The 22,187-nt window shown below is 39.8% G+C and overlaps 1 protein-coding gene and 1 long non-coding RNA gene across 2 annotated transcripts in view; one reads left to right on the top strand and one right to left on the bottom strand.

The window, feature by feature from the left end:
- The window catches only part of xkr6b (XK, Kell blood group complex subunit-related family, member 6b), a 42,730-nt gene extending 24,840 nt beyond the window's left edge, over positions 1-17,890 (top strand). The window contains exons 2-3 of the mRNA XM_024291020.1: positions 14,693-14,889; positions 15,494-17,890. Coding sequence (XP_024146788.1) covers positions 14,693-14,889; positions 15,494-16,464 — 1,168 coding nt within the window. The 3' untranslated portion in view covers positions 16,465-17,890. The remainder of the gene's footprint in view (positions 1-14,692; positions 14,890-15,493) is intronic.
- On the bottom strand, positions 16,601-18,501 carry LOC112157915. Its single transcript, XR_002921243.2, has 2 exons — positions 18,313-18,501; positions 16,601-18,224 (listed from the first exon to the last, which is right to left on the bottom strand). It is a non-coding gene; the product is annotated as an uncharacterized LOC112157915 (long non-coding RNA).
- Between the last annotated feature and the right edge of the window lie 3,686 nt (positions 18,502-22,187).

Here is a 22,187-nt window from a genome sequence, read left to right on the forward strand (position 1 = left end):
AAAAGGGAAAGACTCAGGTTATCGATCCGATTCCATTCCCCATCTCCTGCCCTTCCTCCTTTCCATCTAACCATCCCCCAATCCATAAAGGTAAAACACTCTGGAGGTCCTGAATCAGCTGATTCAATGCATGTGTTTCCCTGCTACTCTCAGTGTTCATTCATCTTTACCATCTGGACACATATTCCACACCTTTCTTTATTTTTCTCAGGCAGTGATCCCAACATGCATCTGTGATCTTAGAGTACCCCCCAAATCTCTCTGGATCGGCCCTTCTGTTTGCTCTGCAAGGCTCCTCTTGTTTCTCGGTGTGTCATACTCCCTCCCCGCTTGCACCAGACGGGTATTTTTGATCTGTCATAACAAGTTTCTCTCAGTGGGCCTGCCAGTGACTAGCGGTTAGGGATTCACACATATGCTTTGTGTCACCGGATCCCCTCAGGTTAGCGCATGGCTCATGGCTTTTTTTTCGTAGTAACACTGTGTGATGGTGTGAAGCCTAGTGTTGTTTTTTTTTTGTTTTTTTCTCACTGTGTGTTCAGGAACGCAATTGAACATGCATGCATGGGAGCTTTTGGCTCACTGGTGTTTTATGAGTGCAGCGGTTCCTTCTGGACCAGGGGTGTGGATGCAACAGCTGTGTCACAGCAGATCGATGGGGGGGGGGGTCAGTAATGAGCTCACTTTGCTCTCACGCCTCTCTCTTAAGGAAGGATTCTGATTTTCAAATTTAGCGTGCCATGTGACTAATCTCCCTCTTCAGTCGGCGTGCGCCTGTGAAAATAGGGCAAACTGCTGTGTGTGGCAGCGTTTGCGCTTTCCCAGGGGTACGCTCCCCTAAAGAGGAAGATTAATATATCAGCGGATGACTTCGTCATAGTTAAACATACACACGAGGTGGCTGGCTGTGTCTGTGCGTGGGCTCGCACGCTTCTCAGGGAGCCGCCTCTTGAATTTGCATGTCTGGAGTGAACATCTATCATCATCATCAAGATGCTGCAAAGCAGCGATGGAGGGAGGGAGGGAGGGAGGGAGGCTGCGCTGCTGCTCTCAGGAGAGACTCGGCACTTTCAATTCCTTTCTCCTGCAATATCAAAACATTTCCTAAATGCTTTTTTTGGGGGGGAACCCTTTGATGCTGCATAGATCACAGATTTCTGTTTTGTTTGTAGCATTTTCCCATCATTCCCTGTGTCACTTGTTTAATAGGGAATATATTTTTAAATGACACCAAAAACATGCTTTTTTTTATATAAACTGAATGTCTCAATCTGGGTTTGCAGCCAGGGGGGATTACAGAGCAAAAACTAAACATTGGAGAATGGAAATGGTTCAGTCAGATAGATAGATGAGGGAGAAACAGAGAGTGTGTGAGCAGAATAGTAAAAAGAGATGAAGAGGGGGTGCGTGAAGCAGCAGTATGGTGGGGTGGAGGCACAGAGCCAGAAAATTGCATTGCGTGCTTGGTGATTAGTTTACCTCCTGGGTCTTATTCTTCACCTCCTCTCACTGTCCAGGTTGCTCCCCACCTCTGGTATCTTTTCCTCCCTGTCTTTGTCTCGCCACTTTGGCCGTCTCCCCATCCTTCCTCGTCGCCTCTCGCCACATCACTTTGTCACTTCGCCGTCCTCCCCTCTCGCCTCCTCTCCTCCACTTTCTCGGCGGTTATCTCCGCTCGCTCTGCTGTCTCAGCCGCCCGTTCATCCCCACCTTCCTCCTCGTGTGCTGACTTGGCGCTCGCCTCCCTGTTATCTCCAGGGCTGGGGAAATGCAAACTGCCACCAAACCTGCAAGCGAAACCTTGGAAAAATGAAAGGGAAGGGGGGGGGGAGAATTAAGTACATTTTTGGGGGTAGATGCATGACGGTTTTACCAGAAATCGATGAGATTTTTAGTTACGGCTTCAAAGGTAATAAACATGAGCTCCAAGTGTCTGGTGGGTTACAGCATAAGTGCTGACTCGGACTGGAAGCCAGCCTCCACACGTCTCTCTTTGGATTACTGTCTTTGAAAAGCAAGTGGGTCAAGCCTTTTCTTCATAATCCGTAAATAATCGTGCCCTTCCTTTAGTGAAAGAGCAGACTCAAAAACCAGGAAGGGTGAAGAGACGCAAAATGAAAAAACAGGAGGAAAATAGGACACCAATGGGACTCTTTGAAGACTTTTTTCCAGCCTTCAAAGTAAATAAGTAAATAAAGAAATTCTTTGGGGTGCCAAAAGATTCTAAAGCTAAAACCTGTCATTTTTGCTCTTTTTTCATTTAGCCAGGAAGTTGAATACCAGCTTTTTCCTTTTTTTTCACTCTTCCTTTCATAATAAAGGCTTTGAAGCTGACGGCAGCTGCAATGTGTTTTCTCTTTGAGGAGGCAATTTGGAGTTATCACAACAGCTCACACTTGAACCATGCAACTTTGAACCAAGAGCCAGAAAGGATACATGGACAGAATGCATTTCTACTACGAGTGTATAAGATTCACAGTCTTTCATGGGCTTAAACACCATAAGGTACTTAGAAAATAAAAAGACCAAACAACCATGATGTGTTTATTTTGAAGTGATGCGGGAAAAAAATAATTAAAAGAAGCAATTTGAATAAATAAAAGTTTATGATTTAAAAAAAAAAATAACACCTGCTGGCTAATTTGTTTCCATTTAAGTACTTAATGAAGAAACATTAGTTTCCAGCCTTTAAATTAACAGAAATCTCTGATTTGAAATTGTTTTTTAATTGTTTTTGCTTAATAAAATGTCATTAATGTCATAAAAAGACAGACAAATTGTGCTTTAGCATCCTAAAAAAATATGTATTTTATTAATTTGATGTAAATTTAAAATTTGCTGTTATTATAAGAAATAGAAAATCATCCAAATGTGACTAAAAGGCTAATTTTGAAGTCTATGAATTGATCTTTTCTGCCTTCATAGCTTAATTAAGCCGCTGCCTTCTCTTGATCATGACTCAAACATCTGATTGCTGCTACAGGCCAGATGAACAGATCAATACAGCATTTTGAAAGGAAGAACATTATCCCTCCTTTTAAAGTCCAACTCCAGTTATATTTTGATCTGTTGTAAAAGCGCTCCTAATTATAATTATTTCATTTTTAGCCAACATTTAAAAAATCTGTTTCAGCAGAGCACAGGAAGTAATATCCCATAATTCCTTTGTTTATAATCTCTCCTGCTAGCTTACAGCCCCCCTCAACCCCAGCCATCCAGCCATACTTGAACCAGTCTGCGAGACTGTCTGCAAGAGGCTGCATCAGAATGGATCTGTGGAAGTTGTGGCAACAACAATCTCTTTCTAATTCTTTTTTTTTTTGTCTGCTCCTGATTCACAACGATTTTAATAAATATTCAGAAATGCGACTTTAATCTTCATTTTCTTTCTATAAGTCCTCCATAATCAAAAATGATGTCAAAAGAACATGCTGAAAGCACCAAAAAAACACAATTTTAATTGGAATTGTCTTTAATAACTGTTCCTGCATGTGTACATCCTGATCACTATCGTGTGTTAGTGTTTTCCGCCTTACTCGTCTTCATCCTTTCTTCCTCGTCTGGCACACGTGGTGCTTTACAACCTTTGCTCTCATTTCCTGTCGTTCTCGTCTCAGTGCGCTCCTCTCATCTCTGCGAGTGCACAATGTCACATCGTCACAGCTCCATGAGTTGGGGTACCTGAGGACTGTTGCTAATGGAGACAAATGACTTTGCGCACATTGAAATAAAAGGAAACCTGCACCGATGAGGAATGTGATGTATGACGGGAGCCAGACTCTGTCACTGCTACATGACGCATAAAACAATGTTAGTTTTTGGATAAACTGAAAGAGTTAACTGAAATCAAACCCACGTGCTTTGACATACGCTTACGTTTCAGTAGCAGAGCTAAATCAAAGCAGCTCAGCCTGTTTCAGTAGCTGAGGGGATTGCCAAAATTGGTGCAACTTCAGAGCCAGCCCCACACTTTACACCACATAGAAGTTACTGAGCATTCAACATGTCGAACATGCTGTTACATGTTAAAGGACACAGTTACATTGAAGTCTGAACTCGTTAATATACTCTAGCATTCATATGCCAAAGCAGTAAAATGTTGTTTTCCTGTATGTTCATTAATGGAAACAATTTTACGCATTTTATCAATAAATAAAAAAAACAGTCAAAAGTCATTTATTTTAAGATTTTTTAAGCTGTTTAAATCATTTTATTTTATGAAGGGTAAGTCTATTTAATGTTTAGAACAGTTTTTTTTTTAATAAATGTGAATATTAACACTTAAATCCAACACATAACATGTAAAATCAGATAAATTTGGTTCATTTATTCATTATTTTGGTTAGATATAAAAACTAAATACAGTTGGAAGAAACACTAATCGAGGTTGGTTTAGGAAACATCTCATTGGTACAATTTTTATGGCAAAAAGGTGAAAGAGATCAATAGGACTAGCAGGGTTGGTCAGGTAATCTTTATGCTTCTTTACCTGAACGGGGCGTGTTTTGGACAAAGCCACCACCACAAAAGGTGCACAATAACATTAGAGCTCAACAAAACCAATGAGGGGGGCAAATTTTAGGCTTTCTTCCTATTTTACCCAAGTTCCAATAAATTATACCCCAACCACCTCAAGTTTAAGTGGTCAAAACCTTTTATTTTCAATTATTAATATATATATATATATATATATCACTTTAGTGCAAAAGTTGAAATTCTACAATTGAGCACTTCTGTTTTAAAGTATTTTTTTCATTTTTCTGTTATTTGAAGCCCCAAATGAGCCATTATCGACATGTTTCATTGTTTTATTCAGTTATTGTAAGTCGAAATGACTTGTTTGTCCTTCTGTGAGGTCACCAAACTTTATTTAAAAATGAAACAAACAAAAAAGAATTTTAAACATCAAAGCAACAAATAACAATAAGAAGACATTATCCCCTTCTTTGGGGAAAACTTTCAAGTTTGACCTCTGACAAAAACATGATGTCTGTTGTAAATTCTGAATGGGTCTCAATGGAAGAAGTTTCCACAGAAATCCCTGGACTGTATTCTACCTTCTGCAGCTCATCTGAACAAATGCCAGCAAAGACTTAACCCCACGGTCTCTTCCCAGTGTACCCTGCATCAAACATTTCCGTGTGAATGAAATCTGCTGAAGTTAAACCACCTTAACTGGCTCTTTCAGATGTGGAGAAGCAGCAACTCTGTTTCCAGCTTACTGCATTAGCTTAATTAATGCAGTAGCTCTAGGAAAAGCTCATGACCATCAGGGCAACCTGAACACCAAATCACCTGACATTTCCTCACAAAACAACCAAATTCCACCTTAAAGGCACAGCGCTTCTAATTCCCAAAGAAGGAAAACATCAAATGTTGCGACTGTTTGACCTGTTGTGAATGCAGAGATCATATTTAGTCAAGATGTCATTCCTGGTTAACCACAACAAACTCAAAGAACTGACGGGGCAGAGCGGCGTTGACACAGAATCTCTGGTCTCAGCCTGCTGCTCCCCATCGCTTTCAGCTTGCATCCGATCAGCTCCGTCTCTCCACACATTTCAACGTTCCTCCATGTGGTGATCGCCCAGAGGCGCTGGTCACAGATCGTTGTGTGTTTTCATGTGAGGGCATCTGACTCGCCTGCAGACATCATCTTTAAACTCAGCCAGCCTCCCGTCCAGAGCCATGCAGCACGAATAAAGAATAAAGAAGACTTATGCTGGATCAGTAAATTGTTGCTCAAATTGAAGCCCCATCCCCTTCATGAGTCACAGGGAAAATAGTTTTGAAAATTGTAAAATGAAAGCAAATAAAGATTATTATCTACAACACTGACAGTACTGTTTTAGCATTTGTTTTTTCCTTTCAAAAAATACTATGGCCCTCAGTACTCACGGACATAAACTATACCATGGGTGCCCAAAGTGGAGCCAAATGTCGTCTTTTAGCCAGCCAAGAAGTGGCTACAGAAGCCACGGAGTGTTCAGTTAGAACCTCTTACCTGTTTCTCATTCATTCTCTATAGCATGGGTGTCGAACTCCAGGCCTCGAGGGCTGGTGTCCTACATGTTTTCCAACCAAGCTGCCATAGAAGCTTCTTATTGGCTAAACATACCTGATCCAGGACTTGAGTTTGACACCCCTACTTTGTAGTGTTCAGAAACTCTTCAGCTGTAATATACTTTGGGCCTCTGGGTGGCGCTGTTAGCACTTTCTTTGCCAGCGGCTATGCGTGAAACAACCCACAAGAGAGTCAGACCCCGGCTTTGTTTCGTGTAAGAATTTCCCAAGAGCCTTCACAGTCACTTCTGGTGCTTTTCCAGCAAGCCAAAATAGAGCGACAACGGCAGTGGCAAATGTCTTAATATTTCATCGATTTTTCCCACTTTTTTTTTCTTTTTTAACAGCCCACTGTGTTCTGCATCCTGATTGGTTGTTGACCTTGTCAATCAATCTTCTCTGTGGCATATCTCTGGTACAGAATGCAAGCAGTTTGTTTACACAAATCTTAAGTAGATATTTGTTTTCATTCTATAATACTGGACTTATTTTTTTTTTACAAAGATCTGAACTTTGAGAGTTTAAACGAGAGAGAAAAGTATGAAAATGTTCATATCTGTCTGAGAAAAGTGTCTTAAGTGTGTAGTGAGGGGTTTTACAAACTGTAATCTTACTTAATGGATTTAACCTTCGACGTATTTTCCATGTAATGTAACCCTGATGATAAATGAGGAACTACTGTCTCCTAAAATCAGGTTTTGAACTTAAAGCTTTAAATACATTTTTTACATTCTTAGAAGCCTTCATGTTATATTGAGAAACGATTAGGGAAAATAGGAAACCCAACAGTTTATCAAATTCTAAGACATACAAGAACAAATGGAAACACCAAAGTTTGAATTTACATCTTGGAAAATAAATTAAAAGTATTAACAAACATCCACGTTTTTCAGGTTTAAAAGTTTCTTCACTTATGCTAAGACACTGGAAGATCCGAACTTCAACTAACAACATTCAACATGAATTTTACCGGAAGTACAATTAGAGGCTCTTGCAGATTAATAGAGGATGTGTTAGTTTGAGACTTTTGAGTTTCATGTGGATAATCACGAGTTTGATGGGTAGTTGGTACATTTCTCTGACATCATGGTCTCTTTTCATTCATCAAACACCAGACATCCCAAACTGTATGTCTCACCCAGTGCACGTTACTGCCAGAATGTTTCGGCAGCAAACAAGCTCCTGCTGGTGCTCATACTGAGAAATGAGCCATCACTGCAGTGGCCAGGCGGACAGACCTGAGTGTGTCACACACAAATCTGTTTTGTGGTGTCAGATTTGGAGCGAGCACGCTCACATTTAGAAGGTGGTTTTATCCAGAGCACCCATAAAGGATTTTTTTTTACAATTGGAGGGCATTGTGGGGTTGGGAGTCCTTTCCAAGGACACGATTTCCATCAAGTCCAGATTTAGAACTTAGACAAACAGCTATAATGTACTCACATGTGCACGATTTTGGGTTGTTTACACTTTGAGGGTCTACAATTACTGCAAAAACTTGTCATCTGTGTTGTTGGGTCCTTTCAAAACATGTTGTAGTCACATCTAACTCATAAAAGTGTATTCAAGCGACAGCTTTCAACAAAAAGTCAATGTCCACATGCAGAAAATCAAAACGGCTATTGAGCGTGCATAAAATGTTAAACCAGTTAAACGTTTATCAAACAGGGACTCAGACTGGGCAGTGATGTTTGGGTAGCGTCTTTTTCAAAACACGGAAGTGCCAACTGGTGGAAAAGGTATCGTTTGTGCCAGGCTGGAACTATAGGTGTTTCATATATCGTAATCGAGCTGTAAAAGAAAAAAAGTCTGGAGAAATATTTGCAAGATTTGCTTCGCTTTGACATTTTGCACCAATCTTCAAGTTAACATGAGCAATTGGTCAGACCTCTTTTACATAAAGTAACACTTAAAAAAAATGATGCATTGATACCTATTAAAAGTTGTAAATTTTTTTGATTTGTTGAATCAAGATGAAGATACACTTTAGAGTTCTTTAGTGGTTTATACGATTAAAATGTTTTCCTGACATCAGGAAGGAGATCTTTCAAACCCCCTAAGCAAGACAATGAACCCAAAGAATTAAATTAAACTGTCCAGAGACAGCACTGGTATTGTGATTTGGAGGGGAGTTCTGACGAGCCTTGGAGAAGCAAAGGCAAACAGAGACAGAAATGGACGCATCCCACTCTGATAAAGGAGCTTCAAACTTCATTGAGAATGGATGTGCTGCCCCCTTAGAGTGACTCAGATAGTGACTCACAGCCACTGGCAGAGATCCACCTCACACACATGAACACTTTCACAAACCTACAAGCCGTGCGTCTGCAACATACCCCTGTACTCAGTGTTCAGGCAGATTCCACCTGTTACAGCAAACGCATAAGCTCTGCTTCATGCTGCTGCAAAAGAGCACTTGATCTTTTCATGAATCAGCTTATGACAAACGATGAATACAGTCTGAGAGGCTCAGCCTTTGCGGGAGCATGACTTCGAAGACAGATGCTGTCAAACTTGGCACTGTGGTGCATGTAATCCACCCAAACACCTACTCAACGGATCAGTGGAAAGGCTGGCTTGATGAGTCAGTGAGTTTGGAGGAGAGCATCGTGGTCAGGTCCTCCACATGGTCTGTGTGTGTCATAAGCCATGTCCATGTGGCTCACGCTCCACTCTCACGTTATCACACCAGCGCTCAGGCTGGGTTTTACAGGCAAAACTACTGAAGTGCTTCAATTTCCTATTAAATTGGTGCACTAGAAACTCATAATATTCAATAATTCATTTGGATAAATGAATCGGCCCTAATTGGCATTGCTACAAAAACGATATACCTGTGGCTTTTAGCGCTTGTTGGACTTCTCAAGTTGGAAGGGACGTTTGCCATGACACGTTGCTTGCATCTCAACAGCAACACCAGACGTCTGGGCTTGAAACGTGACCCCTACATCGAGTTGAGATGTCAGGCCAGGCGTGCGCTGTCTAACGAGCCATGAGTGATCGCTGTGATCTTGCCACAAATAATTCATAAGGAGTCCTGCGGAGAAGCTATAGAGCTAAAAGGGAAGGGGGGGAGAAGAAGCAGAAAGATCACAGCCCCGTGATGTGTGTGTAGGTGTGCGTAAATGGGAGTTTTTGAAAGACAAACAGCGATCTGTGTGATAGATGTGCCTGGAATTGAAAGGAAATCCCACATTACCTACAGCGCTGACAACTCCGTTTGAGCAGTCTGTGTGAATGCTTGTTTTTCTGAATCTATTTGTGTTGCTACATCTGAAGAAGCACTGAGGGAGAGGAGAGCGTGCATCACATTTACAAGGTTCGGTTGAGATTCTAGTACAAGTACACTGCAGGGTTAAACACGGGATGAAGGGAGCCCAGATTTCTTTGACAGCACAGAAACTCAAATGTTTATTTGTAGAACTTAAGGTACAAGTTTTTCTTTCTTTCCTATTATTTTTCACCAAAGTCACAGTAAAAACTTCTATCCCGCTACAGCATTGAAGCAAAAATAAAAAGTACAGTTCATAGGAAGTACTTTCCTGCTTTGATATAGCCTACATTAACAATTGACAACTGATAGTGTTGCCTTACCTCTGTCTATCCAATAATCCATTTAATAATTCCATTTTATCTTAATAGTCATCTGTTTTCTTCAGTTATTTTTTTTAATATCATGTCGAGTGGACACTATTAGAAAACTGATACTACCCAGCATGCATCCACCTCCATTTAATATATTTATGGTTTTATATTTATATTTGTGCATCCAAGGCAACCGCTCTTTCCTCCCAATGGTGTACAAATGAAAAACAACAGCAAAGCTAACGCTGCACCTATTGGCCCCGCCCTTGATTACGAAGAGTGACTCAGTGGAGGTTTTGAAAATAACAGAAAAGTTGAAAGTTCTTCGAAATAAAACAGGAAATGACCAACTAGAAGCAAACATGTCCACTTCGTCCGCTTCTTGTAGTTCATGTGAGAATTGGACAGACTGACCCCTCTGTACTCGCGTTCCAAACAGGAAGTACCTGCTGGCTCCAAGAAGCTAAAATCCCATAGACTTCTAATGAGAATTAAATGGTCATTTACATTTGTCAGAAAAAATATTCTTGCTCTGCTACCTTTTGTAACATTTTTTTTTATTATTTTCTGTAGTGCAAGTTTTTCAAGTGATAAACTGGCCATTCAGATACCTCCTGACCGCCATGGTCAAAACGTTTGATTGATAGATTTTGTTTAGCCTGATTTTAAGTGGTAGAGGTATGGACTTCCAACAAGATTTTTTCCTGGTTGGCAGGAGTCGACTAGGATCAACTGCTGCCTACTGATGACGTCAGGCTTCAACATGGTGGCGTTCGTATTGCAAAAAAATGGCGACTGTGGTTGTGTCCTAATGCCCCCCTTAATCACTATATATTATATATATATATTTATATTTGCCATTTTCTAGTGCTGTCCGAATCTACTAATTCCAAAATTGAGTGCACTCAAAATTTCCCACAAGTCTTTACGAAAAACTAGCATGCATCGATGTTCATTAGATTAGCGAATATAGACCACAATGCATTGCGGTCGTACAATTTCGAACAAAAAAAACTGTTTAAGTGTAATATTTGAATAAACCATCCACATTTTCACCACCAGAACAGAGTGGATTCATAAATAAACGCCGTGAAGTGTTCGTATTTATTCAATTTTCACTTTGTGAAATTGGTGATGTCATATGTGGTGTTTAGAAAAACAAAAGAAAAGTTGTGAATTACCTTTAAAATCCAGGGCACTATATTGTCCCACACTAAATAGTTTATTAGTAGTTGGGGATTAGGGGGGGGATTCGGACACAACCTATGACTTCATTTAGTTGGAGCCAGGAGTAAGTCATTTTCTACGAGTGATGTCACACTCACTTGGTCCAGTTCTCATATACTGTACAGTCAAAGACTCCAGATTGTTATGGCTGGAAATTTTGTTTTTTTTTAAATCAATTTGTGGTATATAACACCTGATGTCTAAAACACCTCTGATTTAAAGAAGTAGCTTACATCCACAGCCTTATCCATTTGTTCAAAACCTGCTGCTTATCCTGCATGTAAGAGTAAAAGAGCCTGAGTGAATCTTCACAACTTTTGAACAGAGTTCAGTCTTTATCTGCCAGAACTCTTTAGGGTTGAAGGTGCTGATTCTCATCCCATAAGCTTCTTCTAATTGACGTAAATTTGCTGAAATTCGTAGCTCCATAGAGCCAAAAGGACCATGTCTTCCACAAAAAGTGTGCTCTAAAGACTTTCAGATCAAGATCTCTCCCAAATTGGCTGTGCTGCATAATTATGTTGATAAAATTATCAAAATTTACGGGATTGAGTCTGGTCTTTTGAATTTCCTGTTTTCTCTTATCCTACTTCCTTTCTATATTTCTCATTTTTTGGCTGCTGTTCTTTATCCCAGTCGACCTTCATTGAACTGTCCAGGATCTTGGACTTTACTGCCTACCGTTCTGTACATAGAATTCACTCAGCTAGCAAGGCTAATTACAGATTTCTTTCTTATAATTTTATCTTGTTGCACACATTATTTAATCCGTGGCATCAAAAGGAGTTTTGAGGCGATGCTGTTGCCCCCCTTCATCTGTGTGTGTAAACTGAATCTGTTTATTGGAGGTCACGGCTCTGTTCACTTCTAAGCCAACAGTTTCAATTAAAGCTTTTTAGAGCTGCAAACATATCAGAAGAAGGTTGTTTTTTTCTGTGTGACCAAATGAAAGTAGATGACTGATTCTGATGGATGCTTTACAGACAAGGAGGATGTATCTGGACAAATGACTGTGGCGTATGAAGACAAAGGGGCTGTTTCGGCTTGTGGCGTGTCATTAGTGAGGGAGAGGGTTGACTTGTTTCATGTGACATTTACCAGTCGGACTGAAAATGTCACAAAAAAGTCAGCTTTTACCTCTGGATGTTCTGGTGTCTCTACCCACACAGTATTGATACCAGAAAATGTGGCCCCGTTTTGTCTCTGTTGTCCATCTTGTTCACTGTCAATGGACTAACCCGACTTTACTTTAAGTTTCCAGCTTTCAGAAGTTGTTACATATACGTTCGAAAATAGACCATTCATTGATGGTGCACCCTATAGTGGGAAAACACAGTAGTTTGAATCACTAGTTAAATTAGAACTGGTTTAATAACCCAAAAGAATAAAGTTTTGTCGGGAATTTAAAACATTTTTTAATATTTGTTTGACATTAAAATGGAGTCTTGGTTCAATCATATATCGATTCAAATAAATTGCGAACTTTTTGAACCAACATTGGTTGGAAAAAGCCAAATCAAACAAATAACAATTTGTCACTGTCATCACATAATAAATATTGATTTCGTATCCAGACAACCAAGGTGTTAAAAGAATACCCAACTTACAGAAAACCTCTTGAGGTTTTTATTTGTTGGACTGCAGGAGCTTCACATCTCTCTTTGAGGAACTGAATTTAGATCCGTGTCCTGTCTTCTTGAGCTGCCCGCACTGTCTAGTCTATTTCTGTCCTTGCTACTCTGTTGTACTCGGTTGAGTGCCTTTGCATCAAGTGCAGGATTTATCTGGCCACTCTGGCAGCCCAGGCAGTCCTGCTCAGTCCCTGCAGCTACGAGTACCATGCAATAGTTAAAGTCGATGTTAGGGTCCCTGTAAAATCACACAAGTTTGACCAGTTTTTCCACAGATCAACATTTATTTATTTATTTATTTTTCATGTCTATGTTTAGTTTTCTATAGATTGTAGGGGACAAACAACCCCTTTTACAGCTGCTTTTCTTCAAACGATTGATGTGGAGTCTCAAAACCTTCTCTGAGCAGGTCAATTTGTTTAAGTTTACCTGTCGTCTTCTGCGCTCATCAATCGCCAACTCTAATTGCTGTATTACATTTCACAACAAATCCATACCAAGCGAAGGTGGTGATCATTATAGGTCAACAGTAAACACATAATGCTCCATCAATAGTTCAATACGCCGCTGTGAGGTATGTAAACTGTCTTTCAGATGTAGAGGAAGCAGCAAAAAACGCAGCTCTTTTGAGGTCATATTTAAACAAATTCATTCTTATTTTACTTTAGCCATGGAGCTGTTTAAGATTAGGGGACATGTCTGCGCTGGCACTTATCTTTTTAAACAATTATAACAAATGTTTCCAATCGCCTGGAAAATATAACTAATAAAAAGGAAATAAATGTTATTTATTTATGATTATTTCTTCATTTTGAATTGTCAGATCGATGCAAAGTAGAAAAAAAGGTAACATTAGTTAGCCTAACATTCATTTACTTGTGTTTTTCTTGAAAAATAAATGAAATGGACACAGCACAAGCCTGCAGACAAAACAAATGATACTGTCTTTATCAATGAGGAAAACTGAAAATTTGTTTTCATCGTTTTATGTTGAATGGGGCTTTATAGCACTTGCATACCCGAACCCCAATCATCAAACAGAAGTGGGTGTCCTTTAACCCACTGATATTAGCAATGTCGCCACCGACTTCTAAAAATTATTGAACTACTGTCATTCTTAGACTATTTACACCGTGGGTTTCCAAAATGGGCCCAAAGGTTATCTTTTGACCTGCCAAATTGTGGCTTTGGAAGCCACCGAGTGTTTAGTAATAACCCGTTACCTATTGATTCTCTTTGGTGTTCCAAAACTCTACGACTGTAATATACTTTTGGTCTCCAGGTAGCGCTGTTAGCACTTTCTTTCGCCTATGGGTGAAACAACCTAAAAGTAAGCCAAACCTGGGCTTTTTTGTGTTAGAAATTCCCAAGAGCCTCCATGGTCACTTCCGATGCTTTTAGTGGCCTTTTTCAGCTAGCCAAGATGGAGCGACAACAGCCAACGGATAAAGTCAAAAGACCAGCTCCACGTCTCTCATTAGGATCCTAGTTTGCTGTTTTTGTTGTTTTAGCTTGCTCTTGTTTTTCAATTAAATTTGGCCAGTGAGGCCTTGCTGTTAAAGGTTTCTTTTTATTCTTACTAACATGTGCTACCTCAATGAATACAGAATCAAAATAAATGAATTAAACCATATTCTTTATTTTCTCCTTTTATTTCCTAATATGCAAAAAATATATTGTATTTGGGTCCTATTTTTATTTTGGCATCTTGAGCGAAAAAGTTTGGGCACTCCTGATCTACACAATTAATGTAATTCCAACAGATTCTGATGTGGAGAAAATCAGCTTTGGACTTTACTTATGTTAAGTGTTTTATATCAGCTCAAAGCTGCTTCTTTCCATGTTAGAATCCTTGGAATTTCGTTAATTGCAGAAGCGGTTGACGAGTTATGGTAGTCAAAGGAATGTAAACAATGGAGCCAAAGATCTGGTGTGAAAGGGTCAGAGTTATGTGCATGGCCAAGTGTTAACACTAGGATTTACCCTGAAAGGTTGTGTCAAACTTTACTTATGCTCATGCACACAAAGAGAACCTCTGATACAACCTATACTGGTAATAATATCGGTTTAACAATGTTTGCTGTACTAGACTTGAAGCCAAAAATGCCCCCTAGCCATGAGAAATGACTGTGACGGCAGCATTATCAGCAACATTTTTCTTGTTCTTTCTCCTCTCCTTTCTATAGGTACATTAGAACCATGTATCTTGGTATACAAAGTCACCGGCAAAAGGAGAACCAGCGGCGTTTTTACTGGGCGATGATGTACGAGTATGCTGATGTCAACATGCTGCGACTGCTGGAGACCTTCTTAGAAAGCGCTCCTCAGCTGGTGCTGCAGCTCTGCATCATGATCCAGAGCAACAAGGTTGAAAGGCTGCAGTGTAAGAAGGTTTTTCTGTAGCTTTTAGATGTCCTCTAACTTGATTATGTGCAATACAACAGCTGTGGTGTTTACACGATGTCTATAATATGACCCTAAAACACAACATTTCTTCACATATTTCTTTAATGGGTAGCCTTTCTAGCTTCCATTCATCACAGCTGTTGTTGAATCCAATATTACTACTGGAGTCTCCTCTAGCAATCCAGCTCCCAGAGGAAAGTAATTCAATCATAACAAGTGATACCCTTCATGGTCAGGGTGTCTATAGAAATGTCATCGATACAGTTGTTGAGAGGCTCTGCGTTGCTGCTCTGCAGATTATCCTCCATCATTTTTCATTCAGTAGGTCCCTCCTATGACATATCTGCTGTCTCTACCACTGCAGAGGAATTAAGGAAACTGAATTGGTGGACTAAATGGAGACAGCATGTACTAGATGATGTGTGAAGCTCTTTGTATTGATGTGATTTTCAAAAATGTGACGGATGGTTTTAGGACAAATGTGTTTGTTTCAGTTGTAGTGCATTATTTTTGCGGTATTTTCTTCTAGTTGAGATGTTTTGAGATGCTAACACCCGGTTCTTCTCTGTTTTTCTTTTCAGGCCTTTCTGCTTTGTCCTCCCTTTTGTCCCTGGCCTGGGTGCTAGCGTCTTACCACAAGCTCCTGCGTGATTCACGTGACGACAAGAAGAGCATGAGTTACCGAGGTGCCCTGGTGCACCTGTTCTGGCGCCTTTTTACCATCTCTTCACGGGTGCTGTCCTTTGCCCTTTTTGCCTCCGTTTTTCACATCTACTTCGGCATTTTTGTGGTGCTTCATTGGTGTGCCATGGCTTTCTGGGTCATCCATGGCGGCACTGACTTCTGTATGTCCAAATGGGAGGAGGTACTGTTCAACATGGTGGTGGGCGTGGTCTATGTCTTCTGCTGGTTCAATGTACGCGAGGGACGGACGCGGTACAGAATGGTGACCTATTACACAGTTGTACTGTTGGAGAATGCCATCCTCACCTCACTTTGGTATGCGTACCGCGACCCAGCCACCACTGACGCCTATGCCTCTTTTGCCCTTTGTGGCGTCTTCCTGTGCTTTGCCTCTGGTGTGGCCTGCATGGTTCTCTACTACGGCGTCCTGCACCCCATGGGTCCCCGGCTGAGAGTGCTGGCCAGTTCCTGCTGCGCTGAGCTGCTATGGGGCCTTCCGTTGCCACCTGAGGCCGAGCCCATGGCTCCCACACCGGGGCCTCGTGGCTCCCAGGCTACCCCTACACGGGGTTTGGCGGGGGAGCACATGGAATCAGACGAAACAGCCACAGACACCTGCCTTCCGGTTTTCCAAGTGAGGTCCACTGAGCCTGTGGACGCAGCTGGTAGACCCATCCATCCTGAGGGTCCTCTTATCAAAATAGACATGCCTAGAAAACGTTACCCCGCCTGGGATGCACACTTTGTGGATCGGCGCCTACGCAGAACCATAAATGTGCTACAGTATATTAGCCCAAATGCAGTGGGCATCAGGTATAGGGACGGTCCACTTCTTTATGAACTTCTACAGTATGAATCCTCGCTCTGAAGACTTCTAGAGTTCTATCGCTACATTTTCTTTTTTCCTATACCCTCTTTTCCCTTATTTAGATAGTATACTTCCATTCTCCAGTGAGTTTTTCTTCTCTCTGCTCTGTGATCAGAAAATTATCCAACAGAAGATGTGTTTTGAATATCTGTCAGGACATCCTACACACGCTGTCAGTTTATTTTTGGAAAAAAGAAAACACGTGACACAAAGAGGAAAAATACGAACCAACAGTATCTTATGTGATATATACAGATGTTTCTTATAAATCCCTCTACACTGACAGAGGAGTCTTTTATATGAGTGTGTAGATAACAAATGAATGTGTCATTACGAAATGTGTTAATGCATTATACTGTATTGGTGATTTAACCTGTGAATAATTGTGAAGGGCATACTGTATGTCCCTGTGATACGGGGACCGGCACAAAGCCTGATGGGAATGATGGAGGAGAGTTACAGTGGGGTCAGGTCTGAAATTTTACTGCCATTCTTTCTGCAAATGAATAAAACAAATGACAGTGTTTACAAAGTCTTTACCCCAAGAATAATAATCATAATTAAAAAAATAGTTAATAGATTGCAAATTACAACATGAACTAAAACCACAAAAGGTTCGACATACAATAAATTAGATTTTTGCACACTTGCATGGCGCATCACCATGCTGCTTGTACTATTTCTGCCAAAAAAAAAAAAAAAAAAATCAAATCTGCATGGTGAAAAAAAGCACACTGACCTTCAATCTGCTACAATTAATTTTTACAGTGCAGTGTCCTCTAGTGGGAGATTGCAGATATTGCACGGGTTACACGATATGCACAATATCTGACAGAGTTGGGGATTAGTGGTTTTTTGTAATTGGTAAGAAAAAAAATACTATCAAAACATTCCATAGACCTAAAAAAAATGTTTGTTTCTGTTGTTTTTATATTAAAAAAGTGGAATTGTCAAAAGCTCAAAGACAACCTTCAAGGTTTCCTCCACCATTCCCTTTTGAATCCTATAAATTATCCTTTTAAAATGTTCTTATTTTATTCCAAAAAAGAGCAAACCTCTAGGTTAATTAATAGCATACACTTATTAGATTAAAAAAATCGTAATAAGTTCTAGGACAAAAGATGGAGAGTTTGAGATATTTCTATAATGCTATACTCTTGTGTGTATTTGTGTCCATATTTATAGTTACTGACATAACTATATTTTGCCAGAACACAAACTTTTTTACATAACAAGATACTGCAATGTCTAAAGGTGTAGTCCTTAACATCCGTATGGCCTCAAAGAGGCTACACTGGTGTGTGGATCTATAGGGCCACTGCTCTGACCCCTGCCGAGCAGCTGAAACAAAGCCAAATCGTATCAAACAGTACTGTCTTTTTCATTTATCCCACTGAGATAAACAAGTTTGTGCAAAAAAAAAAAAGAGGCTGGTTATAAATTCCAATGGGTTGCTCTGCGGGAACCCTCCAACACTGACAAACACAAGATGATCACTTTATCCCATGCATGCCTTCTAAATTAGAGGAGCTTCATTACAATTTCCAGAGAGGGCTAGTGAACAATTCATGAGAAAACAGTATTTATGTGTGCGTTGGTTATTTTCTTTTGTAGTGTTTGTGATCACTTTAATATGAAGTACATACCGTAAACGGACCCAACATGGGAAGCTCAAGAGCCTTTTACATTACAGAGATGACTTTTTTCTGACTTACTGGATTTCTGCTGAGCTGTGGCTTCATGTGCCTGCGAACATCGTACTGTAAAAAGCAGAAGTCCTGTAAGTCAGGTCGAAGGTGAAAGAGGGTTTTTGCCAAGGATGGATAAGACGTGACCGGAGGGACTGACTTGTTGGCTCCTAGTTAGTGGTTTCTTAAGAAAAATGAATAGTTTTGGTCGTATACTGAAGTGTCTTCAGCCCTCGTCTTTTGTTTGGCTCCATCCTTCGGTTGCTGCTCCGTCCTCTTTCTAATCTCTGGTGCTCTGGGCCTTGACGGAACTTCCACTGTCTGGTGATTGAACAGCAGGGCAAGCAAGAGATCCTGACATGAGAACATGCAATGAGTTACACTGCCAAAACCGAGAGCTTTCAGCATCCAGGGTCTGTCACTTCTCAGCTTAAACCTCAGCCCTGAGTCATTGAAACCTGTTGGGTCAGTTGGTGCAAAGACACACCATCATTACATTTATATATCTTCATTGTAGACAAAGCAGTTCTACTGTTTTGTGGTGAATAAACAGCCATTTTAATAGTTTGCTGATAGAAGAAAATGACTAAATATTAACTATTAAAAGACGTGACAGCTGATGCAGGGGTTCCATAGAAAACTGCTGAACCAGCTGACTCAGGGGTGACTCAATGCAGTTCTCATCCCCAGGCAAGTCCATTCTTTCCCCTCACAAACTATATCCACTCCTCACCTGCGATGATGCCACAAAATGCAGGTTAGCACATTTGACTTGACTGGAAATAGACATTAGGGGCCGAGTTTGTGGTAGTTGGCTGTCTGGCATACAGCACATCCCGTCTCAAGATTTCCACACATGGACAGATCAGGTTCAAATACACTGTGATTCTTCTTTTCTTTTTGTTAGTAAACGCGACAACAATACTCCACAGCCTCATAATCCAGCGGACTGCGTCAGTGGTTCTTCATGATCTCAAAATGCAGGAATAGTCATGGTTGCTAAGTTGTTTTATTTTAAAATGTTGTGACCTTTAATTTAAATTATGCTTTTTAGGTGTAAAAATATCTGTATGAACGAGATATAAAGGTTTATAGGACATGCACTGTTTTACGTGCAATTTTCTGTATGCCAGTTTTGCCACATTTTATAATGGAGTCAGATAATAAATAGGTTTTATTATTTTCTTCCCCCCAATGCCACACTGTATCAACTGAAACACAACAAGAACAAATGTCTTCACTTCTGTCCTTGTTGTGCCTTGTTACTTTGAGTGCTTTTATCATGGCAGCCACATCCACAAACAACAATGTTGGTTTGTTTTTCTTGTGTTTTTTTGTCGCGCCTTTGTGCTCTCTGAAATAACAACAGAATTCCCAAACCAGATTCTCAATTTAGTCAATATATACTTCTTTTGCTTTTAAGCCTACAGTTACTTCCAAGATATCGTCTGCAGGACTGTTTCTCAACTAAACTTCCCAGCTCTTTGAGCTTTGTTTTAATCCCAGAAAGTTAGGCAATCGCCTTTAAATGTATCGTTGAGTTTATGAGGTTTGATTAAAGCCAATCTCTGCAGTTCCTGTTGAATCAGCGAGATCTAAAGTGCAGTATTGTAAGCTCTGAAAGGTTGTTTTCATGAAGAGTTATAAAACCTGCCAGCCATGACACTAGATTGTTTTGTTTTATACTTTTGTCTATGCCTTTTAAATCTTCTTCTGTACTGCATTTACGACAAACTTGTAGTGCCAAGAGATAAAACTTTTGTGTTGTTCGTGAACAGCACTTTCTGCAAGACAATAAAGCCTAAACGATGCAGAAGAACCAAAAGGCAAAATGTGCAAAAATCTGTCAGGTTTTGTTTCCTCAAAAAGGAGTGGTAAAACTGTTAATTTCCCTTCAAAGAACCACATGTCATGGTCTCTCTTCCAACATACAGCATGCCTCTTTGAAATCATCGTGAAGTGACCCTCACCGTTCAGCATGTACGTGCTCCCAACGACGCAAAAGATCTTTTGATTTCAGCATTAATGTGTAGCAATAGGCAACTGTAGTGTCTGACCTGGTTTAAGTCTCGACCTTTTGTGTCACAACCACAGAGAACGATCAGACAATAAATCTGGGCATTTTCTATGATTTCTTCCTTCCTTCATGTTTTGCCAATAACCTGGTGCTGAATAAACATTCTAAAGGTGCTACAACTGTGGACTCCACATGTCCACTTTTTGGCTCTGCGAGGGCCTTCTGGTTGACTGAGAAAGCCTGCAAACCCCACTACCTTGCAGTCTCAGAAAGCTCCACAGCCAGCACCTCAAATCCACAATGTTTACAGCAGAACTCAACTATCAATGGTGCCACTATTTCCTTTTTTATTTTGCATAAAAACAACTACAATCTTTGTTCTCCATAATGGTTTTGAATATTTTGAAGTATGATTTCTAATTTTATGAAACTGATAGACACAGGTGCACTCATGTACTTCTGCTAATGGGATTTGGGTAAAAAAATAAAAAAAAAGTATAGATAGAATGTGATTGGTGTGTTGTAAATTTCTGTCATTTATATGTCCTTTATCAGTGTGTATCTTTTTTTTGTTTATTTTGTTGTAAAATTGGCTGTATCATTTTGTTGGACTTAATATTCCAATAAGCAACTACATCGTCTTATTAGTTGCGGGTTTTTGGAAGTGTAATGAAAGATGTTGGGAAATGTGGCTTTGTTTATATTCTCTCAATTTATCGATTGTGTTAGCTTGTTGGTGTAGTTCTCAAATCTGTTAAGGTACTCTTCATGCTAAAAGACGGATCCGGGTTTGTCCAAAAGTTGGCATAATGTAAGAAATGAATTTTTGCTACAACACGTAGCCTCCTTATCAAAGTGGACTTTTACAGCCTATGTTGTAATTGATCAAATAAAAAGGAAATATTTCTTTATTGTCAAATATAACATGTAAGTCAACAGTTTCAAGGAATTATTGTTCTTAAAAAAGCAAACCTGATGTCCAGTGTTGTACCTACTCCCTATTTTTGAGAATAATATGAATATTATTAATGACATATGGTGCTAAAGTTCTTTTTGTATGTTTTGTTTTTAGACAAAAAGAAAAATATTATGCTGAAAAATGTAATGTTTAAGCCTTACTGTAGATTCATATATCAGACTGTTCATCCCAGAAGAGAAAATAAATATTAAGTATTTGAAAGTGCAATACAACAAAAGAGTACTTTCATTTTTGTCTCAAAACATACATACACACACAAAACAAACAAAGAGAGAAACAGAAGACTACTGTGTGTAGAGCTAGTGTTTGTGGAGTAGCAACGCAACTCAATTATCAAAGTTGGAACAAAAATTCATCACGTTTAAAAAAAATATTAATAAAAAAAGGACTTTGCTATCCTGATTCTAACCATCTAACAAGAGTAAGAAATTGATTTCAAATTTCCATTCTTATTTGTCAACAACCAGCTCATGCTGGATTTGCACATGGGAAACAAGGGGTCAATTACCAGGGGGTGCAATGAGCTTACTCCAGTATGGGCCCTTGATCAAGACCAATCACGCTACTGGTTAACTATGTAGCCACAGGGGGGCTTCGAGTCTGGCTCTACCTGTACCAGTCTGGACAAAATACAGGGTTGTGTCAGGAAAAATCTCTGCCAAACCAAGTATGGAGCAGAGCATGGAGACTTTTGGCCAGCTCGGGACAACTGTGTTACAACTGAGAACTTTTTCAAATGCCATTTTTTAACTGCTCTTGATCCATTTGAATAAAGAAATATTCAGAAGCACATTTTATAATCTTAAACTATTTCATATAAATCATCCATAATGAGAAAAGAACACGTTAAAAACACAATTTTCATTGGAGTGGGTCTTTAACAATAAAGCAACTCGTTCAAAACACTAACCCTGAAAACTCATAAAATACCAAACCGTACGTAAACATTCAAACAGTCGTCTCTGTCCTGCACAATCAAACTGAAATTACAATTTTCAAAAGTTTTCTGAAACAGATATTAAAAAATTGGTAACCACTT

The sequence above is a fragment of the Oryzias melastigma genome, linkage group LG24, assembly GCF_002922805.2.
Source record: "Oryzias melastigma strain HK-1 linkage group LG24, ASM292280v2, whole genome shotgun sequence".
In the NCBI taxonomy this organism is placed as follows: Eukaryota; Metazoa; Chordata; class Actinopteri; order Beloniformes; family Adrianichthyidae; genus Oryzias; species Oryzias melastigma.